The sequence below is a fragment of the Alligator sinensis genome, unplaced genomic scaffold, assembly GCF_000455745.1.
Source record: "Alligator sinensis unplaced genomic scaffold, ASM45574v1 scaffold392_1, whole genome shotgun sequence".
Taxonomy (NCBI): Eukaryota; Metazoa; Chordata; order Crocodylia; family Alligatoridae; genus Alligator; species Alligator sinensis.
Genome location: NW_005841898.1, coordinates 3,724,699 through 3,744,725, shown reverse-complemented (window position 1 = coordinate 3,744,725; position 20,027 = coordinate 3,724,699). Strand labels below are relative to the sequence as shown.

Here is a 20,027-nt window from a genome sequence, read left to right as displayed (position 1 = left end):
ACACACACACACACACACACACACACACACACACACACACGTGTATACTACCTTAAAGAATAAGTAGGTAAGGGACTTGGTTTTTAATTACACTAACATTTTTAATTCTTGGTGCTTGTCATCTTTCAAAGAAAGATAAAAGAAAAATCAAGTTATCTTTAATTGTATTATTACATTTAATTGTGTTTTATTAATCACATTTATTTGTGATTAATAACTGTTTATTTAATTGTGTTTAATTAGTCAAGTTATCCTTAATTGCAAAATGCTATGGACACCTGAATTTAGGCTAAGCACAAATACACTTATAGCAGCAAAGGTAGATATTGTACTGTCAGATAAATTGTTGATTCCCTTCTGTTTTGCCTTTAGAAATCCATATAGTGGCCAGATCTTACTGTGTCTTACATCAGCGGTTGTCATCTGGGGGTATGCATACGCCGGGGGGTACTTGGGTGGCCCCAGGAGGTACGTGCAGGGAAGTGGTGCGTGGTGGTGGCGTGGAGTGGTGAATGGAGGTGGCAGCCGCTGTGTGGAAGCTCCCCGCTGCCACCATTCACCACTCTGTGTCTCTGCCATGTGCCACTTCCCAGCCGTCGACATTCACCACTCCATGCCACCATGGACCACTTCCCCACAGCACCGGCTTCGCATCTGGCCCCCCCTCTCCCCCACCGGTCTGGAAAGGGGTACGCTCCAGAAGGGGTACCTACCAAAAGGGGTACACTCCTTAAAAAAGTTTGAAAACCCATGTCTCTCATAACATGCTTGTACGATCCATTCTTTTGTTTCCGGTCACATCTTTAAAACTTTACTTTAGGCCTTCATCATGCATCTTGATTACCGTAATCTCCTCACAGGCTTTGTCAATAGCCATATTTCTCAAACTATGTAAAAATGCAGGTGCTGAGATCATCTCAGCTGCATATGGCTCTGACTTCATCACTCCCTCCATTGGCTTTATTGTCACTGTCAGGTACAAGATTTTTGTGGTGGCCTTCAAAGCACTATATGTTCAGTCCCCTTCTGTATTTGTGTCCTATCTTATAATTTGCCAAACCCAACAGAGTGCTGTACAGGTGTGGGCACAAAGTTGGGGGAGTACAATGAGTTTGGGAGGAATGAGCTAAGGAGACTTGCGTTGGCTTTCTTTTGGCTCTGCTGATTTATTTGGAAAAGAGAAAACAACTTGGCGATGTATTATGAATTCTGTGGAAACCTTTCATAGAAGAATCCCAAGCAGTATCTGGAAGGTGAGGAAGAGGCAGTCGACACGATTCAGAATCCTGCTGTCAGGAAAATAAAGATGGAAAGTGGTGGAGGCTAGAACTAATGCATGGATATGGGAATTTTTCTTGAGGAATTCTCACAAGAGAATTTTCTCTTTCAGAACTCCCATGTGTTTTAAAGTGAGAAGTGACAATGTGGCCCCAAGACGGTCTCTTTCTCCCTCTTGTTTATGAACTGTGTTTAGTGGGGACAGGAGGTGGGAGAGAGTGTGACTGAATATTAGTGGAGAGAGGAATAAGGTATGGATGCTAGAATGGAATCTGGAATTTGTTGGAGAAAGCTGAGGTAATGGAATTGTGGAAGATGGTTTGGGATGAAATTTGGGAACTAGAATAGAGGTCAGCAACCCCCAGCACGCATGCCAAGCATGGCATGCAAGGCCATCTTGCTTGGCATGCCATCGCCAGCCCTGCAAACAGCTGCGCCGGGATCTGGCATCAGCTGTGTACTGGGGCATGCACAATTACCTCGGAGCGGACAGTGGGGATGGGACCTGAGGCAGCGCAACTCCAGTCTCTCCTCCTGCTCCTGGCAGGGAGCTGATGACTGGGCTCCAGAGCCCGGTGCAGCAGCTTGTAGCCAGCCCCACTTTTGTCGCCACCCCGGGCTCGGGCCAGCTGCAGCAAGCGGTGGGCAGGCTGCAAACAGCTGCGCCAGGCTCCACAGCTCCAGCATCAGCTTCATGCTGGCAGCGACTGCATGTGTACCTTGGAGCAGAAAATTCCTCTGGGTTGGCAGGTCTTAACTGCGGTGAGAGACTTTTTAACAGCCAAGACCTGCCTGCCCAGAGGAATTTTCCATCTATTAAGCCATGAATGATGCTTGCCTCCAGCGCTGTGGGGTGGGGTGGGGCGGGGGGGAGCACAGCGGTGCTGGCAGAGGCAGGAACCTGGTGGCGTGGGGGTGAGGCGGTGGCAACCACCTGCAAACACCACTGGCCGTGGCGGCCAGTGGCAATTGCTGGCGGTGTTGGCGACGAGTGGGGAGGTGGTGGTGAGCGACGACCGCCCGATAGGTGCTGCCAACACTGCGGTGCCTTTTTGTAGCTCGGGGTGCGCGTGCACCCCTTACGCATCACCAATGTTTTCACTCCTCTGTGAAATCCTATGAAATAGGATTCTACCCAGGAGAACTTTTCATTTCTACCAAGGAGAACTTTTCCAGTCTTTTCTCCAATGCCTGATGAAGGGTGTTTGTGCTCAAAAGCTTGCAAAAGCTTAAAGACATTTAAAAAAAAAATCTTATTGGTCTGATAAAAGATATCACCTCCACCATGAACCCAGATTGACATATGTAAGTGACATTCTTTGTACAGTTTAAGATCCTCTTCATCTTTTGATAGACTGGGACTGTACTGTCATCTGTGTTTTTAAAGTCCTATGCATTGTTGCAATCTAAATAATTTTTACTGTTGCTTATGTTTTATGGCACCTTCTATATGTATGTAATCAGGATATTTCTGTATGAAGAGAAAACAGTTGTTCTTTGTTGCTATCTTGTCTGGTACAGGGGGTTGGCAGTGTTTTCCAGTGGTGGGCCAGAATAAACCAGCTTAGTTCGAAGGCAGACCCACTCTAGGAGCTGGCCTCTGCCACTTCTCCCCACTGCCACTTCTTTGTTTCCCATTCAGGGTATAGCATCATAGAGCTGGAAGGGACCCCAAAAGATTATTGGATTCAGCCCCATGCATGAGCAGGAAAGACATCTGGGGTCAGATGACCACAGCCAGGTGACCGTCCAGTCTTCTCTTGAAGACCTCTAGGGTAGATGTTTGTACCACCTCTGTGGGGAGCTTGTTCCATAGTCTTGACACCCTAGTTGTAATGAAGTTTTTCCTAATGTTTAGCCTGAAACTATCTTCCAGGAGTTTGTGGCTGTTGTTTCTAGTTTTCCCCCAGGGCGCCCTGGTAAACAGTTGTTCACTGGGCCGCTGATGTACGCCTCTGATATAGTGGTAAGCTGCAATCAGGTCCCCTCTCAGCCTTCTTTTCTTTAGGCTGAAGAATCCGAGATCCCTCAGCCTCTCCTCGTCTGGCTCGCCATGCAAGTCCTTGATCATTTGGATGGCCCTTCTCTGGACACTTGTTGAAGTGCAGTGCCCAGAACTGGACACAATACTCCAGCTGTGGCCACACCAATGTTGAGTAAAGCAGGAGAATCACGTCTTTGGATTTACTGGAGATGATTGATAGCATGGGTAAAGTGCCTCGCCAAGGCTCAACACAGAGTGGGCAAAATGGCCCGCTGGCGAACGCTGGCTTTCAGCTTCCAAATAACAACAAAGCCCCTGCTTTGTGGGCTGGATCCAGTGCCTCTGCAGGCAGGATGCAGACTCTGGGTTGCAGGTTCCTGATCCTTAGTTCAGTGGTTAAAGGCCTATTTCCATTTTTGGCAGTCTTGCTATTTGATAAGCATTTCTTTTGATGTTGGTGTCAGTTTCCACATTTGTAAAAATGGGTATAAACATGTCCACTTTGAAATCTTTGGGAGGAAAAGTGCTTTCTATATGAAAATTATAGAAAAAGAAAGTGCATTCAGTGTACTGAATACTTTTGAGAAATCAATGAATGTTGCTCTGAAACATGCTTCTTACTGAGGAGTAAGCAAATCCTTTTTTTTTTTATTTTTTTTTTTTTTAACTAATTGAACCTGTCCTGATTTACTTTTCAAATTTTAATTTGGTAGCATGTATTTTTTTTTTATTCACATGCTACTTTTTAATTTGGTGTAGTTGTACCATGCTGATGCTACTAAAATATTTTTTGCTCAAAATCATGGGTCTTTATAGACCTAGATTCGAGTCCATGATTTCAAAGAAAACATCTCTTTTGCATTTAGTAGTTTTTGTTTTGTTTTTTAAATAGCATCCCTATATAATTTATCTGTTTTCTCCCTTGCTGGCTTTTGTAACTTCAGTCATAAGGAAAACACTGCATTATCAAAATTGTGCATTTAGTCTGCTGAGGAATTTAGGAAAACATTAGGCAAATACTATGTGAAATCTGTTATAGGATAACCTGGTTGCTTGGTGCTACTGCTATTGTGAGCAATTATACTTTATTCCCAGGCTCAAGTTCAGAGAATGAGGAATATTGTGGTAGAGTTCTATTTTTTTATAAGAATTATGGAAGTATCAACCTTTGGCTATGGCAGTTGCCTTGAAAGGTTTGGAGGAATACCGTTTTTGTCCTCGTGGATGGAAGATTTGAATGCAGTACGAGAGTGAAATGATTGGGTGAGAGGGAGGGAAATAATTCTACTATGGAGGAACATTCAAAATTTTAAAAACCTTACAAGTTGTGAGCTGATATTCTGTGTTCATGCATTTAGGGAGGCAGCTCTTAGAGCAGGAACAATGGAATGGAAAAAAATTGCTAGTCTAATTTTCCTTTTAAAAATCTGACTTTTTTTTTTTAACACAATACTCTGTTTAACTGCTTCGAAACAACGATTATGGCAGATTTTACTACAGAGGAACAAAACATGGATACCTTAAAAGCACAAAATGGATTTTTAAAAAAATCAATGGATGTAAAGAGCTGAATTTTGGTATTAATTACACCAGCACAACCCTGCTGCTTTGAGTAGAGCTGTGCTGGTGTACTTGGCAGCTCAGTGTAGCCCAGACTGCACAAGATTTAGCTAGTTATCCTTTTTATTCTTTTTACCCATATTTATAGAAAATAAAAATTAACGCATTGTCAAACTTTCATTTTTAGATAAATGAATTGGTGGATGCCCGTGATGTCAGCATTGGAGCCTGGTTTGAAGCTCACATAGAAAATGTTACCCGAGCAAAAAAGGGACATAAGAATGGTAAAGCTCAAGCAAAGAGTGGCAATTCTTACAAAAGGACTAATGGAAACTTAAGCCAAGATCATTCTAGAGAAAGTACAAATAATTTGGACAGTACACCTTCCACATCTTATTCAGACTGTATGGACACTGATGAAGAAGTTATTTATCATATCAAGTATGATGAGTAAGTGCTCCTGCTATTATTTTGAGGACACCACGTGAGTTTATTTGGTTTGTATAAACCAAGAAATTTGTTGAAGAAACCTGGATCCGAAAGAGCAAGTTCAAAATTACAACCAAGGAAACAGTATTAAAAAGCTCTAACACCTTTCTATTGGATATAATGAATATCCTGGGAGTGACAAGATTTTTCTTGTTCCTGAGTTCCTATGAAGTATTAACTTTTGTCTCACCTTTTATGAAACTTAATCCCTCTCCCCTAAATAAGGAAGTGAAGCCATAAATCAGATTTGCTGTTGCTGTTTTGCTATGTAAAACATCAGTTGAGTATAAAGAGAGTATAATATTTCTTAATTTACATTACAGCTATTGTAGTTCAAGCGTCTCATGGGAGCAAAATCTGGTGCTTGAATTGGATGAATTTGATATAACAGTAACACTTATGCACAATATTATCAGTATGCATTTTAGGTAATGCCTTTGTATGGTGACCCTGCCAACTGAAGGCACTTCATGCTGACATGAAGATACTAAATTGGGTTTTGTTTTTTGGTTGATAGTTTAAAAAAAAAAAAAAAAAAAAAAAAAAAAGCCCAGAAGCTACCATAGATGTGCTAGTATAGATACTTGTTCCATTGCAAAAGTGTCTGATTTATAGAATTGGATTCTAGTTATTTAAAAACATCCTACTGTTTCAGCAAATCAAACTTCAGAAACTAAACTGATAGCATTTATTTTTTTACATTACTAAGGTAGTATGAAACATGGCATTTCTTTGTATTTGTTTTCATGGTAGAGGATAATATATTTATCCTTAGTGGTGCATATTGTATGTGTATCTTTTGAAGATTAGTCTTCATCAGTTAGTTTCAATGGAAACTTTAAATAAACAGCATCTGTTTGATGTTTAGTTTAACATTTTATACAGTTCAATAAAATGATTACTGCTAGAAAAAGTTAAACCTTACTTGTTAACAAGTTAGGGATGTGAACAGAACATCTTTTAACTATTCTAGGTATTAGGTAAATATATTTTTATACACTTACCTCCTAGGATGATACAGTTCTTTTTGTCTTTGTTTAGCTCAGTTATATTTTTATGTATATGTCCAAGTAATTTTTTTTGTATATATGTAAAAATTACCATTTTAAATGTGTCCTTGATCTAAAAAGTTTTAAAAGTTGCAAGAAACTCCTGCAAAGTAACTTCAAATTGCTGTAGAATGGGGAATACGTAAAGTACTGTCATTGTAACAGGCAAATTAGCATTGTGCTGTGAACTTTGAGACCAGTTTTAGAATGCACTTTTAGTTTGTTGGCATATAGAACTCCCAGTTTTAATGTTGATACTGGAGAGTATTAAAGGGAGGAAAAGGGGCACAAACAAAAGCACAAAAAGGCATGTGGAAATGGTATTTGTGGTCACTGGAATGAAATTATGTTCCCCCTCAGAGTTTTTTTTTGCCAATTAATGAGAGTTAAAGAATTGTTGGAAAGGGGAAAGCAACCTTTGAATTAAAAGGTATAGTTAGGAAGGAAGATAATGTGGATAGATGTACCACATCTAAAAATGCATTCTACTAGTCTGCACCTTGATGTTTCGCTGTGTATTTCCAGCAGGTGGAGACAGTCAACTTTTGGCTTCTGATAATCAACAGCAGCTTCTTATTCTTAGCCAGTGACCATTCCACTGCATTTTTCTTTCTTTTAATGTTTTGCTGGAGTTGTGATCATGTACTGTTAGTGAGCTAGACTTGATAAACATTTAAAATGTGAATTCAGTTATTTTTAGGCTGGTGGGGAAGCAAAATTTATACATTTTTTAACTAGCATGGAAAGTTTTCAGGTAAAAATTATATAAATACTTTACAAAAATGATTCCCTTCCCCAATAACTTGTAATATCCTGTGAAAATAAAAACTAGTTTGACATAGAACTATGGCAAGAACCATCACTGCTCAAAAACAAGACTACTAAAATTAAATAGGAAAAAGCACTTAATATTTTTACAAGAATTATATTTGCTAAGAATAATAAGTTTTCCCATGTTTTATGTAGGTGTGAGTTTTAAAAGAGAAAAAATATTAGAGAAACAGTACAGTACTATTAAACTTTTAAAGTAAGAGGATATCTTAACTTTATAAAAGGGATTATATGATGATGTCTGCGATAGCAGGACATAAGAGTGGTTCATTCTAGCTCTGTGTTGCTAAATGTAAATAGATACAACTGTACTAGCTCCATCTCCCAGTAAATAACCTTCTGAGGCAAGTGAAAGTTAAACTGTGAAATACTAATAAAATATTTTCTCACCTATAATTTTCTCCAGATAAGTACAGGTTGCTCTGTTAGGCCAGCATTCATGTTCTTTTTGTCTTCTCTGCACACATTAGATGCAGATGCAAGATCTCTCTTATCTTTTTATCAGCCCTTTTTAAGCTGATTGTCAGCTTTGCGCGCTGCTACTCGAGATAGTAGGGCAGTGTTGCAATGCCGACATTCTGCCTTAGTTAAAGAGACGTAGAAGAATAATTTTTAATTGAGAATTGTTATATTTAATCATGATGGAAAAGTCCATTTGTTTAAAGAAAAAGAAAACTTCACTAAGACATTTTCGATCAGTCTTAAGATCCTATTCTACCAAATGATAAATGCTTATTCCCATGTTCAATCATGTCATTGAAGCTTAAACTAACACATATCTAAACAGGGTAGATCCTAATGGAACGAGCACTTGCATTGGTAAATTTGGCTGTCCTGTCTTAAGGCCCACACAATCTATAAGAAATATTATCCAGGAAAATGTCTGTGTTGGGGAGGGGAAATGACAGCCCCTCCTCACTTCCTCACTTGGCTTTCTTTTTAAGTTTTTTTTAAATAGTATTTATTGCAGGAGAGAAAAGGTGTAAAGATATGATGGGACATGTAAAGCTAAATGCATCTTTCTCAGACCTTAAAAATGAAAGGCATTGAAGGTCATGCTGTTGCATGTTATATCTTCTGGGGTGATTTTTTTCTGCGCTCGTGAAGTGCTCTCATCAGTTGAGCTCTGTCTGTCCTGGGGAGTTTTCATTAAACACCAGCAGACCTAAAAACAGTTCAAGTTATCTCCCTAGAAATAGTTAAATTTACACAGTATAAGTTGTGTGCCAGTTTGTTCTCTAAAAGTGGATAGTTACTGCTGTTGTTATTAGTTAATAAAGCTATCGTTATTATTGTAAGCTCTAGTCAGGGTTGAGGACCTTATTGTGCAAGTCACTATACGAACACTGTACTAAATATTTACATTTAAGTTAGACTTACATTTTGGAATTACATCATCCTAACCACATATAAAACATTAGGCTTTTTTTCTGTAGGCTCTTGGGAGGGCTTAGGCCAGAGTATAAGAAAAAGGAGTAATGCAAGTAAAAAATAGCACTCTTTTTAGGAACATGTAAAAAGGCTGGTTTAAGGACTGTCAACAACAAAAACCCAGTGTTTTTTATTACTGTCTCTAGGATGTCTGCTCTTAGCTGGAAGGAAAGCTAAAGGAAATTTAATTTTGTAGTTAATAAAGGGATGTTTCTCTGATAGGCTCAAGGAGGTATTTGATGTAGATTTGCCATTTGAGGTTCCATGTTTGCCACAGGGGTGGCCATCCTGTGGTGGTATGGCAGCCTCTGTGTGGCATGTAGCAGAGCTGGGAGGGGACAGTGGCTGATAGGACAGGAAGCAAAAAGCAGAGCAGCAGATCAGGCAAGGAGCATAGCACAGGGAGCAGAAAGCAGAGGAGCAATTTGGGCAGGGAGCACAGGGCAGGGACCAGAAAACAGTTTAACCAGTTGGGCTGGGGAAGGGGATCAGCATGATACTCATGGAGGAAGTGGGGCTAATTTGTGGTGCACATGTCAAAAGGGTTGGCTCCCACTCATTTACCATGTCTCCTAATTGGAGAATAGGGTCTTTTAAAAATTATTTTTTTTAAATCGTAAAATATGTAGGTGTAACATTAGTTTGAAATGTAATGAATAATACTACAAAGCTTCGAGAGTTGGGACTTGTGGTAACTGATTATTTTCCTTCTGTACCAACACCAGTTTATCTAGGAAGAATTCCAGGTTTCCTTTAGTGAAGATGCATAACACTCAGTTGTTAAAGAAATAGTGAATGAAATCTCCAGGAGGATGCACGGTTGATAAATTTTGGGAAACTCGGGCATCAGGGTTTATATGGAGTGATCATTGTTTTTATTTGCTACTGTCCAACTTGGAAGTCACAGAATAGGAGAAAAGGCATGACTCGTAACTAGTCCAGGGTCTCTCTGTAGGCCTTTTGAATTCTCCGGTTAGAAATTAAGTCTTGTATTTTATGTTTGATATAGTAGTGAAGGCTACTTGGAGCTTACTGAATTTTTCTACTGTGTAACATGATACAAAGGAGTATGTAGACTGCGCTCTCAGAAAACAATACCATTGTGGACACAAATTTCAACACAAATGTGATTGCTTTTTGATCATCTTTTGTTACAGTGATCTCAGTAATTTTTGTTATGCAACTTTGGTGTATAAGATGCACCTTAATTTTAAGACCTCACCAGGAAAAATTCCATGATTTTTTGGATTTAGCTACTGTTCACCAGCTTCAATTGTGTAGTGAAATAGCCAGCCTAACTGTGTTACTTTTTGCTTGGGTATAGGTTTTTTTGATCAACAGACTCAGATGAAGGCATAGGAAAAAAAGTGTCACTATTTACATCCTTGCTCTGTGGTTCCACCTTAATGATTCAGTTATGTGGTTTGTTGTTGCTTTCTGACATTTTGTAAATATGAATTTGAAGTGAATTTTAGGGCTTGAGCTGTGCATTTCATTGCTGCTTTTAATTCCACTAAATTTATTTTTTATAAGACTTTTGGAGGATCTGCTGCCCCATGCTTAATAGAGTCCCTATCTGTGCTTTGCAACCCAACAACTTTGGCATCTGATTAGCATTCTGTTTGCTGGTAGAATGCATCAGTCAGCAGTTTCCTATTTTACAGGTGAAGAGATTTCCACAAATTGGAAACAATAAACTAGCGGTAGAACAGTCTAATGGACTGAGGACTGTTTCTGGATGTTTGAATAGGAAGTTCTGAGAAATAAATGTAACATTGTTTAGGTTACTGATTTCTCACAAGTTGTCCTACTGCTGACTTAAATGGGTTCATTGTTATTTCAATAGTTGATAGTACCTCAAGAATTAAACATATTTTAAGACTTGAAGAAATTCTTGTGTAACCGGTCTCCATTAATATTGGTCTGAGAGAGAGCCTCCTGGTAAATAACCCTGCTTGATCTCCTGCTCCTTATTCCCTGGCTCTGGAGAATCAAGACACCTGTACCTGTTTTCAGTTTGCCTTTTCTGACAAGGGCATATTTTACCAGTTGCTTAGAAATCTTGTTAAAAGCTCTTGGGTTCTATTCAGTCTTCTCTCCATCTTTTTAGCTCAGCCACAAGGTAGAACAGCATATGAGTAGCTGTTTTAGAGAGGCTTTGCTGGTCTTTCTTCCTTCTTCTTAACCACATACCCTCTCCGCTGAAGTCAGTTAATTTTCACTGCACTTACTATACTTAATTGCAGATTTATGAAGAATTTCTTTTTAGATTTTCTGCTCCGCGCATGCTTCTTTACTGGCCCCGATCTTTTTCCCAATACTGTATTTTCAAATGTCTTTAGTTGTCTGTCTTCTTCATAGTAAATGTCCAGATCTTAATACATCTGGTTCAGTAAGTCTTGGGATGATCTTATATATCTGAACCTGTAGTTGTTTCAAGCTAAAAATTCTCCATGGGGAAAAATAATAGAAATTCCTACTGTGGAACCACACCTGAATTTCTTCCTCAAATCCTGAGTAGTAACTAATTATTCTGGGTAACTGTAGGGCCTCATTTGTTGATATCTATGCTTATAGACCACTAGATAAATTGTCTAAGATCTCATCATAAAAATGTATTTTTTATTTTACCTTCGCTGATACTTGCTGCTGTTTTTTTGCTGTTGCTTTCAGGTCTCAAATCATCCTTTGTATTATAGCTTTCATATTTCCTATGGTAGCCATATAATCAGTGTTTCCAAAAAGTTGGTACAGGCCATTTAAATTCACCCCTTCCTATGAATTTAGTGAATATACCACTTTTTCCATAGCCACATCAAAAATATAGTGTCTTCTCCTGCTTTAATTCCATATTAATGTTAACTGGGGCAGGCATTTCACCCATTAATTCTTCTCTACTTTTTTCAATGTAGACAAAGAGTAGAACTATTCAAGTAATGTGGCTCAGAGCACATAAGTAGTAAAATCTATTTAAGAATGATCCTTCCACTAGAAAGAAACCTTTGTAAGTTGAAGGAAGAAGTCAGGTTTGTGTGTTGCTTTTAAAAAAAAAAGGTTTGAGCTCTTTCATTATCTTCGTAAAATTACTTGAGAGGTATTAATGGCTTTTTAGGGTTCAGTCATTAAGAATTCACTTTATGAATTGTTCAGTAAAAGGCAGGTTAGTTTTGTCAGCTTTTCTCATTTGACCCTAATGACTCTTTCTTGCTTCATTTGTCAAGGGAAGGGAGAGCTGCCTTTGTAGAGGCCTCAGAGAAGAAACAGATAGTGTTAGATGATCAAGAATGGTTAGATTGGTAAGGCAGATCAAATCTAGGGGGAGACTTCACCTGTGTTCATCAGTCTAAATTCATGGAATAGCATAGCTCAAAAAGCAAAATTATCTTCCTTTTGGTAATTTTAACTTGATAGGGTATGACACTTAATTGTTTTTGTAAAGGTGGTGATCAAAAAAATACTGGGTAACATAATATTAAAATATACAGGTTTCCCTCGATTTATGCGGGTTCTTTATATGCAAATTTGCTCTTATGCGATGAACGTATTTAGACCCATAATTTGTTATATGCGAGGTAAATTTGCCTCTTATGCGATCAGCACAGACGCCCTCCCTACCCAAGCAGGTAAGTCTGTGGGGGGAGGGGAAATGGCCATGGCCCCATTCACCCCAGCTGCAGCAGCTCCAGGAGTGGCTGGTGCCTGCAGCTGCTGGGCTCTGCTTGTCCCCACTCACCTGCTTCTGGGCTGCGGCATGCCCTGGTGAAGGCAGCTGGTGTCGGCTGCTCCCAGGGCTGCTCCAGCATGGGCTGAGGTTAGTGCAGACAAGCAGAGCCCCGGGCAGTGCGGGGCGCAGCACTCACCCCAGTCCCAGCAGCAGTGGCCCTGGGAGCAGCCAGCACAAGCAGCCTGCAGCTACTGGGCTGCACCGTGCTCTGCCTGTCCTCACTCACCTCTGCTCCTGGGCTGTGTGGTGCCCTAGTGCAGGCAGCTAGCATAGTCAGTCCTGGGGCTGCTGCAGCAGGAGCAGGGGTGAGTGGGGACAGGCAGAGCCCTTGGGGGTTCAGGGCATGGTGTAGCCCAACGGTTACAGGCAGCTGGTGTTGGCTGCTCCCGGGGCTGGTGCAGCAGGGACTGGGGAGAGTACTGAGCCCCACACTGCCTGAGGCTCTGCTTGTCTGCGCTTACCCTAGCCCGTGCTGGAGCAGCCCTAGGAGCAGCTGACGGCAGCTGCCTGCACCAGGGCACAGTGCAGCCCAGGAGCAGAGGTGAGTGAGGACAGGTGGACCCCAGGCGTGGGGGACAGGCGGAGCACGGTGCAATCCAGCGGCTGCAGGCAACTGGTGCCGGTTGCTCCCAGGGCCACTGTAGCTGGGGCTGGTGTGAGTGCCGCCATGGGAACCTATCCCTATTTGTTACACTGTAAAGTGGGTTCGCTTTATGCTAATTCAATTTGTGCGCTGTTCTCCGGGAATGCATGTACTGCATAAATTGAGGGAAACCTGTATCTATAATTTACATGTTGCAAAGATTTTAATTGTTCAGGTTTTAATCTAATATTATTACTTGACTGTTTTATGTATTCTCCATTTCTTGTTGTATATTTAGAAGACCCTAAAGTTTGTAACATGGTGAGAGAACTTTGAGTTTGGGAGTGTTTAAATTAATGAATATTGGAGGAATATGAAAGAAGAATTTTTAATACAAAGGACAGTGTCTTACATGACACATCATTCTAGAAAAAATAATAGTCTTGACTCTCTACGTTGGTTCCAGTGGGTGAGTTTAAAGTGTCTTATCTTTTTAATTCCAGCTGCTTAAGTGGGGGATGGTGAAAGGATTAAAGGATGTTCTGAAAATCCTTGGTAACAGGAAAAGATTTGTGTGTGTACTGACATAGGGTTAATACGTTTCTCTGTATCACATTCTAGGAATGCTCAAATATTGCCTGTGGCCAAGGAAAACTGGAATCTTTCTTCATGGGCAACTGATTGCTAAGAAAGGTTTCCATAGAGATGGGAAACCACATGAGAATTTTGCTATGCTAGTAGTAATATTTAAAATTAGAAGTAAGTTCAGTAAGGTATAGCTTAACAAAGAGAAATATTTTGTGCAATATTTAATCATTTTGGTTATACTTCTTTTGTCATGTCTGTTTTTTAAATATATGTTAAAGGAGTAATTAAAAAAGGCTGAAGCTAGTTGTAAATATAATTTCAAAAGAGCTTTTTTGTAGGGTTGAGTTTAATATATCAGATCTTCTTTATCTGAGCTATTTTTACTTGCACTGGTACAATGAAGAGCAGAATTTACCTCCCTATATAGAGTGGATAATATTAGATAAGAAATCTCCTGAAAATCACAATTATTTTTTTTTTATCCTGAAGGTGTTGATAGAAGCTTGAATAAAAGACAATGAACAAGAAAATTCCTTTCTTATGTGCATTTTGCTCTGTGAATAATCCTTTTTCTAGGATCCTTTTGGCCTAGATTTGTCAGTAAAACTGAGAAAACATGGTATTTTTTAGTTCTTCAGTTTTCAAAAGGATTTTTCTTTGTTCTTTTATACAAATTTGTTCCTTTTGATTTTATGTAGCCTTGTATTTTCCACTTACCTTATACTGTAGTTGCTCATTGTACTTTTGTAGTTACAGTCTTAGTTTTATCTGTTATGTAAATAACTTACTACAAATGCAGAATGAAACTTGGCATATAGTATTAGGTCTCCTCTGGATTTTTTGGTGGAGAGCAGGGGCAAAGTTAGGAAAACGAAAGACAGTTTGGATGACATAGTTTACTACTTTATGAAATTGCAGACTTAAGTAATTTGAATTTACATGCTCCTTTTGGAGCATCTCTTACCATAATTAGCCCCATATCTGGTATTGTTTTCAGAACCAGTCATCAACTGAGCTTCATGGCAGGAAGATTAATTAAATCTAAGGGTGTAAATATAGTTTAAAATATTTATTTAATTTCCTCTAATTATATTGGTTAAACAGTTAACTTATAAGAGCAGCTCTGACACAGCTACTGCTGGGAGCAGTTACAGGCTCCCTGGGTCCTTTGGCTTGGAGGAGCAGGAGAGGAGGCAAGCCCAGACAGACAACACAGCCCATTGGAAGCCCTGCTCTGGAAGGGAAGGAGTACCTGTGAACCAGCGGCTGATTGCCTGATTGATGCATCATTAGGCTGCTCCCTGTTTTCTTCTTAGGCTATGGGTACTAGTCCCCTTCTTCCTTCCTTCCTTCCTGCCCTGCTGCCTTCTAATTCCGGCTGGGGCACCGCATGGCTTCCCTTTCTTCCCTGCCAGACTGCTCCTGCCTGGAGCTAAAGAATAACCGGTAAGCTATCCGGTTAAATCAACATGCCTTTTCCTCTGCACCTTTTATAAAATTGAGCAATCCACTGCTAAAACTTGCTGAATAATATGGGAGGTGGAGAGGTAACGCAAACGAACTCCTTTTCTGCAGTATACATGAGTATTCTTGTTTCATCCCCAATCCTTGGCTGAATAACAATTGCAGTTAATGCAACAAGAATACAGGTAAATGGCTTAACTACTTTGATACCATTGTCTGGGATTGGTAGTTAAAAGTTATTTTACATTTAAAGAGAAAGTAAAAATGTACTCTTTTAAGGTCATATATGGCCAAGTACTTTAGGGGTCTTCCTTCACTAACACCTTTTTAGGAGTATAGTACTAACTTTATTTTAATAATAATGTCTACTATAGCTAACATCCAAAACAGTACTTAAAGGCGCTCTCTCTTTATAGTCCTGTTGTGGCAGATATTACGTGGCCTTGGTGTGCTTCAGGAATTGCCTGCTAAGCAGTGCTTTTTGGAGAGAGGCATGAAAAGGTCTCTTGAAGGACCAAATACTTTATGGAATTGTTTATCCACCTTTTTTTACCACATTGTCTCTATAGATCCCAGGTAGTATTGACAATTGAAGAAAGGCAGATACAGTCAATATCTGGCCATAACTACCTTTTAGGCAAAGACAGAAGAGGGAGTTGAATTCTGAGAAAAGTTGGTTCCTTTGGCATGATGGCTGCCTATACATGTGCTCAGGGGTTGGGGGAAGGGCAGGAGGGGCATTTTAATTAGAGGGGTTCCTGGACAGCCGCTCTAATTAAAACGGCTCAGTTTCATGTGCGTTAAGCCCCCTGTATTTCAAAATGTCTGCGGATGCACTTTAAATAAAGCTCATTTGATGAGGTTTAGTTAAAGCGTCTTCACAGCCATTTGGGGGGGATTAATACACGACAGCTGAGGCAATGTGACAGCGTTCTAATTAGAATGCATTGGTCCACATCCACTGGCAGCCGATATGTCTTCGCTAAGTACATTTTTTTGACTCTGACAGTCTAGGATTTGTAGAAATTAGCGACTGAAGGATATTAATGCCTTGAAGCATTAATTTCCTCACAAGTCTTGTCTAATGAGCTACCTATATCTTTTTCTTCAAAGGAAAGCTCTCAATTTAGATTTCTGCCCAGGTCATAATAGAAGAAAAGTATTCATTAGAGATTTTACTTTTTTTTCCTCCTCATTTTTGGAAGCCATTTGTTTCAATATTTTTTGCTGCGTTAAGTGAAGTCACACTCTTTTTGGTGCTAGAAATTAATCCGTTTGCTTATGTTGTCTGACCACTCCATGCTAAACTTTCAACCTTCCTTTTTGTGGTTTCTTCATATGAAATGTATGTCAGGGGAGAGGCTGAAAATAATAGAAGTTCCTTGGAGAGTAAGCTTCCATTCAAGATTTTCACTGATTGTACTTGCGATCAGATAGATAAAGCAAGGAAGAGTCTGGATCCAAGCTAGGATAGTAATAATAATAAAATAAATGTTTTTTTTTTTTTCAAATTTGCATTTAAAAAATAAATGGATTATGGTTTTATATTTAAATAGAGAGCAGATTTTCTGAGTGTAGATTAATCTGTTGTGTTTTGATGATCTTATAAATCATTTCAGTTTTAATTCATGTGACTTATAGCGACATCAGAAGATCCTTAATTTGCCTAGTTAATCTTTCTATCCCCATTTATCCCACACATTTACTGCTTGTTTTATTGTTTGCAATTTTGTATTTTCTAGAGTCTATACAAATTAGATTTCTCAGGCTCTTTCATCCTTATTTTAGATCTGCAGTATTCTGATGTTTGGATCCTTCTTCCCCTTTGAAAAGGTTGAAGTAAACTCATCCGCTAGCTTATATGCATCCTGTGCTCCTTTGTTAGATTTGGTGTCTCTGGGAAAGGATTTTGTGCAGGATATGGTCTCTGGAGTCTAATCAGTAAATTAAAAATAAATTAATGTTAAGTTTTAGAAGGCTGCTGGACTGTAATGCCTTATTTGTTTACGCCTCAGAATAAAATGGAGATCATAGAGTTTTTGGGTCTTTTTTTAATATCACTATTCCCTGTAGGCAAATCTGCCTTCTCCCATGTGTATTTTTATACTTCATAGTTTCATTCTCATGACCAAATCTTTTTTATCCATCTTATACCTACAGAATAGTTGTGTTCTCTTCCTTAAAGGAGACCTGCAAGACAGAGTAATTTTTTTAATGTTCCCCTTTATGATTATGAAGACTGTCTTCAAGGTTTTAAAAAAAAAAATTTACATTTGAAATAAAACCTTCTTTTGGTGAGATTGTAGCTTGTGCTCTCCTTTCCTTAACTAATGTCAGCCCATTTATGTCATGATCATTTATGTCCTACAAATGTCCATACTTAAGATTTCAAATATATACAATGTGTGTGCGCTTATGTTCAGTTCTAAATCCTTTTATAATTTTTATAGAGGAGTGGTGAATAGTAAAAACAAATACTGTGGTTTGGCTTTTTAGGTTACCATTAGGGATAGACATGTTTGTGAGCTGGTCATCAGTTTATGTATAAAGATTAGATTTGGATACTTTTAAACAACTGTGATTTCTTAGTAGCGTACAGTTGTTTGTTTTTAAGTTATAATCTGTCATCCAGCAAGATTTAAGGCCATATTCTGAGTTGGAAGCTGAGAGGGGAAGTGAAAGGTACAGGAGAGAAAGTTTGTCTTTCTGTCTCTGCAATACCAGGCTATGAGACCTAGTAATGAAGTACCTTAGTGTATGCCGTTCCCTGGACTCCTGAAGTATCTTATTTACTGTGGGTCATCTGACAGTCGCACTCCAGCATTCCTCCAATTCATATATATATAGGATTTAACCCTTACGTTAAAAGGGTAGATTTTCGGGCATATTCTGTTTGTTATAGCATATCATATTAATAAACTTATGCTAACTGCTAAAACTTTCAGGAGAAATGACATGGTAGGATGTCTAATTTATTCTGATTACTACTTTTTTTTAAAGCAACAAAATAGCCTTCTTTACTAGGAATTGGCTTCAGGCTTTGATTTTTATTTCATCTTCATTTAAATTCTTACTGAAATATGTTTGTACATAATGGCTAATTGTGAAATACCATTCTTAAGTGGTCCTTGTTATTTATGCATCCCCTTGTTATAAATTGATCCCTACTATGTAGTACCAGTAATGAAGTGAACTTTCGGAACCTTCTTCCTTTATTTCAACATGGTAGGTTTAATTTTTGCATTTTGTAACACGGCATCTTTAAATTCTTTTCTGTTAGCAGGTGTTCAGCCTTTGAAGCTATAACATTTTCCTTCTTTGCAGGTAGAACTCTGGTCATTACAACTGAAAAACAGTTTTATTTAGAGGATTTAAAGAGGCTGTGTTCTAATATTGAATAGTTGGGTCCTACAGAAGCTTGAGCATATTTTCTCAGTGCCACTTACTCATAGCTATCAATAAAACAGATATTCCTCTATTAACTCTGCTAAGTAGCTATGCCTAAAGTAAAAAATGCAGTCTTTCTCATTAGAGTTATCTGCAGTACAATTCTAAGTTGACATATGTCTATGGTAGAATGTAATGCATCAGCACTTAGAAAGTGAGAGCATCTGCTTGTTAAACTTAACATTTCTTAAGTCTCCTTAAACCATCGTACAAAGCAACTAGGTTCCTTTCTTAAAAAAATGTTAATACCGTAATACGATTCAATATACTCTGAATTCTTTCCACAGCGTTGCAATCCTTACAGTACCTTGGTGACAGAAAGCTTGAACTGTGGTCTTATTTAGCTTTTAAGATTCTTCATATATTAATTTAAGAAAAGAAACCCTTTACAGTCAGCCACTGTATAGGTTACAAGGCCCTAGAATACTTTTGTTCCTTGTTGGTGTTGTTTATTAATTTGGCTAGAATTATGCAGTTAGATATTTTGCTTACTATTGGTAGATGCAGTGGAGACTTTTTATGCTTTTATCTAGGTAAAATGCAAATACTGTAGTTGGTTTACAAGAAAAAATTTAAAAGCATGTTAGGTCAGTATTCAAAAGTGAACTAGAAACTTGGGCTTCTAAGTCATTTAAGTATATTAAAAAATGTTACCCTTTAATTTATTTCATAGTGGAAGTATTAGTTACAGTGTGTTCATTCTTGTTTTTCAAGGTACCCAGAGAATGGTATAGTAGAAATGCAAGCCAGTAATCTTCGACCACGAGCAAGAACCATTCTGAAGTGGAGCGAACTAAAAGTGGGTGATACGATGATGGTTAACTACAATGTAGAGACTCCAGAAGAGAGAGGATTTTGGTTTGATGCAGAAATTACCTCTTTGAGGGAAATCTCAAGGACTAACAAAGAAGTTCACGCCAAAATTCTTTTGGGGTAAGATTTTATTGACCAGCTTTGAAAGAACACTATGCTGGGGGGAAGCAAATCACACCTTTCTCTTTTTGTCCTCTAAACTTTGTCAACAACTTATAACCTGATTTCCACAGCTGTCTGGGTCATGGAATTACTTTTTTTTTTTTGGCTGATGTAGCCTTTTTTAAAAATGGGGTAGTTAGAAAGTATTTGTTGGTTGGTCCTGGTAATTCACTCTGTTTTAGGGGATTAATCTTATGTGACTCCATTGAATCAGTCTGCGTCTTTTCTTCAATACTATCCAGACAGAACCATGCATTTTCAATGATTTTTTGAGCGCTTGGGAATATTCAGATCCTAATGGATGTCAGTTATCTCTGGCAATTTGGTTGAACTTCTCACTCTGATAACTGAATTTTCAGTTTCAAAACCTTCCATCAGAAAGGTATGGTTTTTAGTGGATAATTATGCAGTTGTTAGATTCAGAAAAACAAACTCTTTTGAGATTACTGTATAGGTGAATCTTGCTGGTTCTCTTTGCTTCTTACATGAGGAACTAAAGTACAGCTTTTTGAACACGGAACAAACTTCTGTGAAAGTCAGTAGCACAGAACTTTGAGGTAAGCAGCCAAGAGTACCTTCTCCCCCTCTCTGCCCTCTGACTGCTACAGCATGGAATAACAAAGC

At 38.8% G+C, this 20,027-nt stretch overlaps 1 protein-coding gene across 4 annotated transcripts in view; it reads left to right on the top strand.

Annotated features, from left to right (window-relative positions):
- UHRF2 (ubiquitin like with PHD and ring finger domains 2) overlaps nucleotides 1-20,027 on the top strand; it is a 162,467-nt gene that overhangs the window by 38,316 nt on the left and 104,124 nt on the right. For all 4 annotated transcript variants that reach the window (XM_006018372.3, XM_025197547.1, XM_025197545.1 and 1 more), the window contains 2 exons: nucleotides 5,010-5,272; nucleotides 19,143-19,361. In XM_006018372.3, the coding sequence (XP_006018434.1) occupies nucleotides 5,010-5,272; nucleotides 19,143-19,361 (482 nt within the window). The remainder of the gene's footprint in view (nucleotides 1-5,009; nucleotides 5,273-19,142; nucleotides 19,362-20,027) is intronic.